Here is an 11,284-nt window from a genome sequence, read left to right as displayed (position 1 = left end):
GGAAGGGAGAGAAGAGTAGGACTTCAGGTCCGTGGACTTGAGGCCCAGAGGCCTCCCGGATGCACAGACGCACGCTGACGTACAGTGCTGTCCCCATGTGCGGACATACAGACATCTTCACCGACGCAGACGCACACGCAGACGCCGACTCCATACGCAGATCGGGACAGCCTTGCTGTAGACCCAGCTGTTCCCGACACGCTGACCCCTGTAGACACCCCGCTTCACGCACAGTGTACCGGAGCAAACCAAGCCGCAGAGCCACCTCCATAGACACGCATGCGCGCGCGCGCACACACACACACACACACACACACACACACACACACTCACATACACTGATACTCTCCGAGGTTCTCTGAGGGACCCTGAGACTTCAAGGAAGATACTTTGAGAACCAAATTCCTTTGAGTCTCTGCCATGCCCCTTCCATCTGCCCCGGGTCCCACGGCCGTGTCCAGCCCCAAGCCTTCATGATGAGTCGGGGTCTGGCCTCAGATTCTGCATCCTCCATGTCGCACTTCCCGGGGTGAGCTCACCCACCTGTGCCTCAACGACCATCTACCTGGTTGTTGCACACCTGCTCGCTCAGCCTCCAGTCCCTTTGAGGCCCAACCCTGCCCCAGGACATCTCCACCTGGATGTCCCCGAGACCCTCAGCTTCACGTGCCCCCGACCAGAGGGCTCCAGGAACCTTGATGCTCCCTGGACTCCCCTCCCTCATCAATATCTCTGGGATATGTCCCCTTATTTCTCCCCCTTCTTACCACCCTAGTCAAAGCCATTGTCATTTTCACCTATGAGACCCAACTGACCTCCCTGCCTCCATCCAGTCCACATGATCTAATTAGATCTCTTCTCCACCCAGCAGCAGGGCCCTGGATGGTCTGGCCTCACCTCCAGCCTCATTGCTTCTCCCTCACCACGAAACTTAGCTATTCTCGAAGTTTAGGAGATTCACAAGAGTTTGCCCGCCCGTGAGGTTTTGCACAAGCCTGGGGCACTCCCAGACACTCCTCCTCCCCACTCAGTCTTTGCCATGCTGGTTAACTTCCTACCCCAGCTTATTATGTAGCTTCTTCCGGGAAGTCTTCCATGATGCTCTGCCCCTCCAGGTGAGGTTGGGTAACCCTGTAACATGGCCTCACTGTGCCTCAGCTGAGCTCATACCACACTGTCTACCTCCTTGAGGCAGAGACCACCGATCCCAGGTCCTCAGCCTGGTGGCTGGCACTTAAGAGGCCCTTCATTGGCTGGTTGAATGAATGAATGGATGAGTGAGTGTTGGGGACTGGGATAGAGTAGGATGGGACGGATGCATTTGTTTTTGAAGGATGGAGATGGTTCAGGATGAGGATGGGGAGAGGAGGATTATGGGATGGGGCAAGGAATGGGTTGGGCAAGACCAGGGACCCCAAGCCCTCTCTCCTCCTGATCGGCTGTCCCTGGTGCCCATCTTGGAACCTCCCATGTCTCATGTGGGACCAGCTCAGGCCCAGCACAGCCCTCCCCCCAAGGAGAGGCAACACGGGCGTGTACAGGTTGGTTTATTTACAAATATACTGACGTCTCATCTTTTTTTGTTGTTGTTTCCATTTTCTGCTTTGTGGGAAGAGGCAGAAGGTGAGAGTGGAGGGCAGGGTGGGGGTGGTGATGTGGTAAATGCTAATAAATAATTTAACAATGACAAGTTATTAAATAAAATGTGTCTGGGGATGGTGGGTGGGCAGTGAGAGTCTGTACAAGGAAAAAAGAATGGCTGGTGGCCCGGTCCCCACACCTGGCTGAGCTGGGCTCCCGCAGGACCCCCGGTGGGGGTGGGGGCACCAGCAAAGAGGCTCATTGGAAATGGCACCTTCCGAGGGCCAAATGTGGGAGGGTCCTTCCTGCTCCCCCGGCCCCGGGCCGCGGGTGCCCGGGAGTGTGGGTGTGCAAGCCTCCGTGTGCGTCCAGGTGTGAGTGTGTGCCTGTGTGCGTGCGTGAGCGTGGACCCTCTTCCCCACAGGGCAGCGTGAGCCCCAGAGCTGCAGGTTCCCCCAGAAAGGAGGGGTGGTGCCCAGAGCTCGGGCTGGGGCCGGGCAGGGCTCACCGGGGGCGAGTGAGGCAGCCTCCCAGCTAGCGGGCAGCTGAGCCCCCTAAAGGAGAAGAGGCTGCCCCCGACCTCGTGATGGGGGCCTGACCCTGCTGGGCCCTGCTCACCTGGATGCAGTGGGCCCCCCACCTCCTCCAGGAAGCCTTCCAAGGTGGAAGGGGGTGCACCGACCCTTCTCTTACAGGCTCTGCTGGCCCCGCTGTCTGACCCTTGGAACCACAGTGTCCCCCTGTCTGTGCGGCCTCCCTCGGAGGCCCCGTGGAGCAGGCAGATGAGGCTCTCGCTAGGGGCAGGAGCCCGCCTTCTTGTTCTTCTTCTGCTTCCACTCGCTGTGTTACTGGGGGCAGATTCCTTCCTCTCTCCCAGCCTCGACTTACCCGTCAGGGAAGCGGAACTCAGCTTTTCTCCGACACTCGCCCTGCCCACCTCTCACTTTCGACCTCTTTCTCCGGAGACCAGACCATTACCTCCTCTTCCCTTGGGCTCCCCACCCCGGTGGTCCCACATCACAGTGGGTGTTGGGGGTGGTCCTGGCTACTCGCTGCCCCCGCCCCCAGCCGAGGCTGCACTTCTTCCACGTGAAGTGGGAACAGCCTGCTCAGCTCAGCTCACCCCCAACCCCCACAAGGCTGCCTGGCTCTGTGCGCTCCTGCTGGGCAACCTTAAACACTTGCCTCCCTTCTCTGAGTCAGGTTCCTCCCCTGAGAAGTGGGTCTCCAGCAACGTCTGGACAGGGCTGGCTCGGAGTCTGCATGCCTCTCCTAGGAGATGGTCCCTCAAGGGCGGGCCCTACCTCTCGTTCATCTGTGTCCCCACGCCCGGGCCAGGGCCGGGAAGAGTGGACACCCGCGTCTGGGGGAGCCTGAGGGAGCCTGGGGGCAGTGAGCTGCAGCACACAGGGCAGGAGTCACCCAACCACGGCGGACGGGCCGTCTCTGGCACGAGGGGCTCGGAGGTCCCTCTGGCTCTGACAGTCTGTGGGTCCTGAGTGCAGGGTCCCTGTACCAGCTCCTGGTGGGGGCAGAGCCTGAGCCAGACTCAAGGCTGTGAGGCCCCAGAGTGGGAAGAGGCACACCCCTCTCCTGGAGGCGACTCCCCAGAGGCGGGGCGGAGGGGCTGGCCTGGCGTCCCTGTTCTCCTCTGTCACCGACTGGCTGTGAGAGGTCTGGTCCCCTCCCTTCTCCTGGCCAAAGTTTCCCAGCTGCAAAATAATGCAGTGGACCAGATGACCCATTCCTGAGGTTCCTTCCAACTTCAAGAGCCTGGGGGAGAAGGGCCAGGCCTCCTGGGGGTGGGGGCGTCTACCCCTGGACTCGTGTGACTGTGTGACCACAGAGGAGGAAGGGAAGCGTCTCTCAAGAAACTAGCATGGCTGCCTAAGGGTCCAGGACCAAGAGGCACAAAGCCCGGAGGACCGAGGCTGCAGAAGGACCAAGGACATCAGCTGAGCTCCTGTGGGAACTCCATGTGGAGGAAGAGCCCAGGAGGGGGAGGCTGGCTGCTCGGGCCCAGGGCGGGCGCTGAGCCGCATGCCCCCAACTGTCCTGCCTTGGTGAAGAGCAGGGCGAGGCATGAGTGCAGAAGCCCAGGAGGGCCGGGGAGACTGGCCCAGGACGCTCTGGAGGGGCTGAGGTCCCCCCAGTGGACAGAGGAGCAAAACCACAGAGCAGGTTGGCGAACTCTGAGGACCCCAGGGAGGGCCAGGCAGATGCGCCCAAAGGCAGGGAGAGACACCCATTGTCCTACTCACTCCAAGGCTGGACCAGGCAGACCTCAGCGTGGTGGCCAAGGGCTCGGGTTAGAATTAAAGGCAGGGCTGTGAGCACCTGGCTGAGGACACAGTGACCACCAGGGGCCAGGGAGGGGTCGCTGAGAACAGGGCCTATCAGCCTGACCTCGCTTCCTCTTTTGACAGGGAGTAGATTAGGGGCAGGGGTGATGGAGCGTATCTGCCTTCCAGCGGGCACTCGGCAAGATGGGGTGAAAGTGCGGTGGGAACCCACCATCCAAGTAGGACTGGTTAACGGGGCAACGCCAAACAGGAAGAGGCCCCAGGGGTCCACGCTCCCGGGGTGAGATGCACAGGGCCGACTCCTCACTGGGCAGATGTGCTCAGGAGGGAGAGCAAAACAGTGGTCACGGAGCTGGGGTGCAGAGAAACTCCACGAGCTGGACTGAATCAAACAAGAGGAAACGTAACAAGAAAAAAACGCAAGGTCCTTTACGGGGTCTAAACAATAAATACCCTCTTCCCTACCATACACACAGAGAAGAGAGATGTGGCTTAGCCGACATGTGTGTTAAGGTCAGGGAATTTCGTTACAGAAGGGCAGGGTGAGTTTCCAAAGTCATTGGATCTTGGGCCACATTAACAGAGGCAGAGCGCCTAAAGCAGGGGAGGGGATGGGCCTGCTCACTTTGGCTGGCTGATGTCAGTGCGAAGACTGGGTTATATCTGCTCCACACCTTTAGAGGGAAAGCTGGAGCTCAGTTGGGGGTACAGCTTTAAAAGGAAGGGCTGGAGGAGCTGGAAAAGCCTGCCTTGGAGAAGGGAGGACTCAGTTGAAAAAGGCAGAGGTGAAACCAGCAGAAAAGGGCAGCTGACTGGAGTGAAGTAGTGAGCTCCTTGTCACTGGAGGTACGTGAGGAGAGGCAGAGGTGGCTTGGGCAGGAGCCAGGCTTCAGGTGGAATGCCCAGTGAGTGACTTTTGAGGTCCCTTTCCACCTGGGGTTCTGCCATTTGGCCTGACTCTACCTGGTTTGCGGGCTCCGTCTCTCCCTTGGAGCTGGCTGGGGCTGGGCCATCCTGCCTGCCCAGCAGCCCCATCTGGGCTCGGACACATCTGGATCCACGTGCTTCAAGCCTGCCCCATCCTCTCCCTTTCCTCCTCCCCTCCCCCTTGCTCCCCTATTGTTCTAAGAAGAGGGGTCCCGGCCCCGACCTGGCCTCGTCCCCTTTCCTGGGCTGCTCCACAGAGGCCTCGCTGTCTCTTGCAGCGTCTCTACAGATCTCTGTGCGGGTCTGCGTGGGTGTGCCTTTAAGTGTATGTGTGCACTGGAATGTGTGTCTTGGTCCCTTGGAGTCTGCCTGGGCTCAATCTACCCCCGACCCCCGTGACTCGGTGGGCCTGGCGCCCCACAGGCTCTTCCCCACTTCTGCTCCAGGCTCGGGCGGGGAGGGGTGACACTAGGCAGCAGGTCTGCCCGCGGTGGGAGGCAGGGCTCCCTACAGGTAACCGCCCACAACATCGTCATCCTGAGGCACCCAGGGCCCCTGCCGGCCCAGGCCCAGGCCGTGGAGGTTGGCTGGACACAGAGAGGACACTTAAAAAAATAGAGAGAATTTAAGCTTCCCAAAAAAGAGATGGGGAGGGAGAGGAGGCGATGGAGGCTGAGGTGGGGCTGGGGGGCAAGTGGCATCCGCGAGCTCTGGGTCCCCGGGAGTGACGTGGTCTCGTGGGCAGGACACAGCCCCTGCCCAGGCTGCGCCCGTCTGCCTGTCTGGCGGTGCCGAGCGGGCGCCGTGGCCAGGCCCGGCCGGCCCAGGGGAGGGCACCGTATGGCTGTCTGCAGAGTCCGTACGGGCGGCAGGGCCGGGGCGCCGAGGCTGGCTGTGCTGTGCGCCGCAGTCCCACCCCAGGACCCTCGCCCAAGCGTCCGTGCGCCCGGCTGCTGCTCTCAGGAGGCGAAGTAGGAACTCTGCATGGAGTAGAGCCGGTCAATGGGGTTCCCCACCCGCGCCTGCAGGGAGCCCACGTCCGAGGAGCCGAGGAAGCAGTCGCTGAGGCTGGTTAAGGAGGTATCGCTGTCGATGTCGTGGAAGATGGAGTCGTTCCCTGCGGGGCAGACGGGGCATCAGGACCGGGGTGCAGGCTTTCGGGGGCTCTGTCGGTCCTGCGGGGTATGTGGTCGGAGGGGAGGGGGACAGGATGACCTGCTGCCGTGCCTGACCAAAGGGGCTGGGGGCTGTGGGTGGGACCTCAGGGTGTCGCCTTCCTGTCCGGAGGAGGCAGGTGGGCTGTGCTGGCCCCTGCCTGGGTCCTGGGGGGACAGGCGGCCGTCATGCTGCCAGGCCTGCCCGGGCAGCAGGGGCAGGGGTGGGGCCGGGGTGGGCGGGGGGTGGGGAGGCTTACCATAGGGGTTCATGTGGTCACCTGGCATTTGGGGCGGCGTGAGGCCCTGCTGGAAGGGGTCGCTGCTGCCGTAGGGGCTCTGCTCCATGGCCACGATCTGCTGCTGTGGCGGGGCCAGCGGCGTGTAGGAGGCCATCATGCCCTCCATGCGACTTGACAGGACCTCTGGGGACAGAGCACACCTTCACCGATGGGCCCTGCCCGCCCTGTCCTGAGCCCCCACAGATGTACCCCAGGCATCCCCACTGACCTCCCACATGACCCCCAGTCCAGGGGGCCAACTGCCGTCCCTCTGACCTTCTCTGGACTTGCCCAGGGACACGCCCTGGCCCGCCTGAGGCCTACGGCCTCCCTGGGCCCCCAGGGCTACTGAGCCAGACATCTGACTGTCTCCCCACCAGCACCCCCACACCCACCTCCAGCTCCTCTTCCAGGATTCAATGATCAAAGGGCAGAGCCCCCCTACCTCCTCCCTCTGCCAATGCCCCGCCCTCCAGGCTCAGGCCCCAGGGGACAGACACAGTGAACGCCCTGCACCCGAGAGCATAGAGACGGGGCCCACACCCAGGCCAAAGAGGCTCAGGGAAGGCTTCCTGGAGGAAGGGGCCCCCTACTCCCGAGGGGGCTCCACAGGCCCAAACGGGGTCAGGCTTGCCAGGCTGGAGGGCAGCAGAGGCAGGGAGGAGGGACAGCGCCGGTGGGAGTGGGGAGCCCAGTCCACGGGCCAGAGCTGGAGGAGGAGGGAAGGCCGGGTGGGGGAGAAATGGCGTGGGGGCTGAGCAGAGTGAGGACAAACTCCCAGGCCGCAGGAGGCCAGGGGAGGGCTTGGGGGGTGGAAGGGGAACTGTGGAGAAAGGCTGGGAGGGGAGAGGACAGAGGCGGGGCCCTTGGGAGGAGGAAGTCAGGGGGAGGGGCCGGGTCCCCATCAGGGTATTTGTGGGAGAGACTATAGGAGGGGCCTTAGGGACACCGACAAGAAACCACTGCCTGACTTGGTGACTGAGCAGACATAGCATGTAGCATGGGAATGGTGAGAGGTGACGTGGCGGCAGGGGCAGCAGTGTGGAGCACAGTATGAGCCAGGAGGAGCTCGAGGGGACTATGGAACGTTCTGGGGGAGGCTGCGTCTAGGAGGCAGCTGGGAGCACGAGAGGGCGGCACAGCTTGGGGGCTGCAGGAAGATCTGAGGCAGTGGCTGCAGCCCCAGGAGGCGGGGCTGTCTCAGGAGAGGGAGCAGAGAAAGAACTGGGCTCCGAGGCCACTGCCTTGAAGGCCTGGGTGCAGCCGGGGACACTAGCCTGGCCCCCAGAGGCCTGACAGAAGGAGCCACCATCAGTGCCCTGGTGTCCATCCCGGGGCCCCTGTCTACCTGGGAGCAGATGGCTCTGGGGCCCCACTCCGCTTTAGCAGTCTCAGGGGCTCTCTGTGCCCTCCCTTCAAGGCCTTGAAGGCTCCATGTCCCCATGGGGCCTGGGAGACCAGCCCTGGCCCAAGATGTGGAATTTTGGCATAGCCCAGTGTTGGGGGACCTGGCCCTCGCCCTTAAATTTGTCCCTCACCACCCAGCAGGAGCTCGTCCTGGACCCTCAACACCCTGCAGACTTTCTCTGGAGACTTCTGCTGCATTCTAACGTGGGCAGCAGGGTGCATGGTCATGCTAGCACCGGCCTAGGAGCTCCTTGCTCAGGGCTGAGGCCTGGCTTTGCCCCTGACCAGCTGAGTGATCCCGACAAGTCCCTTGGTCTGAGTCTGTCTCTTCATATGTGAAAAGGGATGCGACAGTGCCCTTCCTCCTGGGGATCTGGGAGAATTCAGAGAGACAGAGAGCATCGAATGGCGAGAACAGTGCCTGGCACACGGTGACGGGGAGGCAGCGGTGGCCGTTTGGGGAAATTCTGCCACCCCTCCAGGCTGCCCACCCTGCCATCTGTGCTCCTCTCTACTTTATTGATCTCAGCTGGTTCCAAGGCAGAAGTTGCCCGAGCTCCGAGGGCCTTGGTGGAAGGTTTCCTGGGAGTCTCGTCACCAGGGACTGGAGCCCGTCCCCACCCCCGGCCCCCAGCCCCGGCTCACCTTGACCCAGGCGCTGCGAGTTCTGCTGCTCCTGCTGCTGCTGGTGCCGCCGCGCCAACTTCTTCATCTGCAGGAGACACAGCTGGGGCCGGTCCGCCTCCGCCCTGTTCGTTCCCTGCCCCACCCACACCCCCACATCAGGCCCCGGTGGCTCTTCGGCCTGCTCCCCTCCACTCCACCCATGCCCGGCACGGGTGGGAGGGGGCCTCTCACCTTGGCTCTTTGGTTCTGAAACCAGACCTGAACCACGCGCACGCTGAGGCCCGTCTCTGCCGCCAGCGTCTCTCGGACCTGCCCGGAGAGAGGGAGACAGGTCAGGCCCCCGTGGGGCCCGGGGTGGGGTGCCACCAGGAGGGGACGCGTCTAGGGGGACTGTGGGACGGGTGGGAGGCGGAGGGATGTCCTCACCCCCAGCGAGGGCGGCAGGGGAGGTGTCTGGAAAGGCGGCGGGGTGGGGTGTCCGGCCCGCCCCACCCTGGCCACCCCTCACCTTCCGGCAGGGCTTGGAGGAGACCTCGAATGAGGCCTTGAAGGCTCTTCGCTGCTGCGTGGTGAGGATGGTCCGTGGCCTCTTGGGCCTCCGCGGGTCCTTCCCGTCATCCCCGCTGCCCTTGCTCTGGCTGCCCTGCCCCTTGGCCGGCTTCATGTCCCCATCCTCGTCCTCGCTCTTTACTGTGGAGGACACAACCCAGCCCGTCAGCCTTGTACAGCTGTGTACAGCCTTGAACCCCTGCTGCCTGGTGGGATCCCGTCACCTCCTGCCCACACCGGCCACGCTGGCCTCTGGCCCCCTGCAGACCCGGCCCAGTATGTGGAGCTTGGAGGAAACGGGTCCCCACGGCACTAGCCCAGAGCCAGCAAGGAGACTCCGGGGAGCCTGCTTCCTTGAAGCTTCCAGGCACTAAGACCTGACAGGCAAAAACACACACTCTAGATGTTCTCCCAGGGGAGTCTTCATGACTGTGGCGTGCACACACATGCACACACACACACACACAGGTGCACTCACCCACCAGCACTCGCACATGCAGACTGGCACGTGGACCCACAAACGTAGAGCATGTGCAGCTCACAGACATATTTACACACACACAGGTGCACGCTCACAGGCAGAGACATACAGGCATGCACACACCTGACAGGCACACACACATGTGCATGCAGAAGCACGCGTATTCACCCAGAGACACACCCATGCCTACCATGCACACACAGCCACTTGCACACCCTGGAGTTGTGGATCTCAGAGATGCCAGTGCCAGACAGACAGCACAGCTTCCCCACCACGTGCCTCCTGCTGCCCCCACCCCGAGCCTGAACTAGTCTCCCGTCCCCAGGCCTGTCTTCCTCTAAGCATGAGCCCCTGTGGGTGGGGCCGGCCCCTCCCTCAGAGACCCCTCCCCCGGCCTGGTCTGAACAGGCCAGTGGTACCAGGCCAGGGTCTGCTCTCCCACAGGAGTCCAGGCAGCTACAGTGGTGCCCTGCCCAGGGATAGACAGAGGGACAGATGGATGGGGAGCTCACTACCTCCACCAAGGGCCCCGGCAGTGACAAAGCCCTTCTGTATGGGCAGATCCTGTGACCGTAGGCTCTCGGTTACCCCAAGGGCCCCAGTGGACCAGGGCATCTCCTCTCCACGCTCCCGGCTCCAGCCTCTCCCCACCACCCCAGGAATGACAGGGCGCAGCCACCTCCCTGGCTTTTCCCTCCTAAGACTTGTTCCCAGCTGGCCCTGCCCTTCCTGCCAAGAGGGCTCCACACTCCATACGGAGTCCTTCTGGGAGCCGGAGCGGAGTAGAGAGGTGCCTTCAGCCTGGGAAATGGGGTCTTTCCCTCTCCCCGAGGACCCAGGCCCCACACCAGGAAACAGGGAACGGCTCAGGGCTCCTGCTCCCCAATGCTGAGGGCTCTAGGGGGGCCGATGGCAAGCGGACACATCAGATCCCGGCCCCTGGGACATCAGCAGCCTGCAGACCCGGTGCTGGCAGAGACCCCATGGTGCTGGGCCTCCAGGGGGCCTCGCAAGGAAAAGAGAGGGGGAGGGGCGGCGGGCCAGAGAGCAGGGTGTATGTGCACATGTGTGCAAACCACGGTACCCGTGAGTACATGGACAAACGTGTGCTGCCATGTGTGGAGGTGCTTAGGGCAGGCGTGTCCTGGGTCAGGTGTGCACACGCATGTGTGTGTGCATGTGTGTGCCCCTGGATGTGAGCTTTTGCATGCTTGGGCATGTAAGCACATGTCTATACATGTCTGTGTGTCTGTGTATAAACACTCCTGGGCCTGCGTATCCGCACATGCATTTTATGTGCTTGTAGGTGTGCATTTGTGATCACATGCACGTATGCATGGGCACGGGTATGTGTGCCTTGGTGGTAGTGTCCGCAGGTGCATTTGTGTGCCAGTGGGGGTGTGCACACATTAGTGTCCGTGTGCATGTGTGTCTGTGGACACCAGTACACATATGCACACGGATGGGGGTGTGCTGTCTGTGGGCCTGGGGGCAGGAGCGAGCCTCTCCGGCACGGGCACCCCGCATGGCACCCCACCAAGCGCCCTCCTTGCCGCCTGCCCCAGCTCCCGGCATGGCTCACCCGAGTCGGACTCGTCGGGGCTCACGGAGCTGAGCAGGTCCTTCTCCTTCTCGTAGTCGCCCTTGCACAGCAGCTGGCCCTCCTTGAGCACAAACTCGTCGCCCTTGCGGAGCTGCCGCTCGCACACGCAGCAGCAGAAGCAGCCCAGGTGGTACACGCACTCCAGCGCCCGCATCACGAACTCGGTGGGCGCGATCTTCTCCATGCAGCCGCTGCACTTGGCCGCGAAGAGCCTGCGGGTGCACAGAGCGGGCATGCTGGCCGGGCGCAGGGGTCCCTCCCAGAGGCCACTGCCCACCCAGGGCCTCCCCCTCCTGCCTCCCTGACCGTCCAGCCCGAGTGGGAGAGACCCTCCCTGGGCACGGAGCCAGAGAGGGGCAGGGCCTGCAGCC

The 11,284-nt window shown here is 62.6% G+C and overlaps 1 protein-coding gene across 2 annotated transcripts in view; it reads right to left on the bottom strand.

Annotated features, from left to right (window-relative positions):
• Window positions 1-1,530: 1,530 nt before the first annotated feature.
• The window catches only part of LMX1B (LIM homeobox transcription factor 1 beta), an 82,633-nt gene continuing 72,879 nt past the window's right edge, over window positions 1,531-11,284 (bottom strand). Inside the window, exons 3-8 of one of the 2 annotated variants that reach the window (XM_070594927.1) lie at window positions 10,893-11,125; window positions 8,789-8,970; window positions 8,512-8,589; window positions 8,299-8,365; window positions 6,247-6,390; window positions 1,531-5,928 (exon numbers count right to left, since the gene is read on the bottom strand). In XM_070594927.1, the coding sequence (XP_070451028.1) occupies window positions 5,771-5,928; window positions 6,247-6,390; window positions 8,299-8,365; window positions 8,512-8,589; window positions 8,789-8,970; window positions 10,893-11,125 (862 nt within the window). In that variant the 3' untranslated portion in view covers window positions 1,531-5,770. Of the gene's footprint in view, window positions 5,929-6,225; window positions 6,391-8,298; window positions 8,366-8,511; window positions 8,590-8,788; window positions 8,971-10,892; window positions 11,126-11,284 lie in introns of both variants that reach the window. The other variant, XM_070594928.1, reaches the window with a different exon arrangement.

This window comes from Equus przewalskii, chromosome 26 (assembly GCF_037783145.1).
Source record: "Equus przewalskii isolate Varuska chromosome 26, EquPr2, whole genome shotgun sequence".
NCBI lineage: Eukaryota > Metazoa > Chordata > Mammalia > Perissodactyla > Equidae > Equus > Equus przewalskii.
The sequence above is the reverse complement of the archived record's forward strand: the minus strand, read 5'-3'. Positions and strand labels throughout refer to the sequence as shown.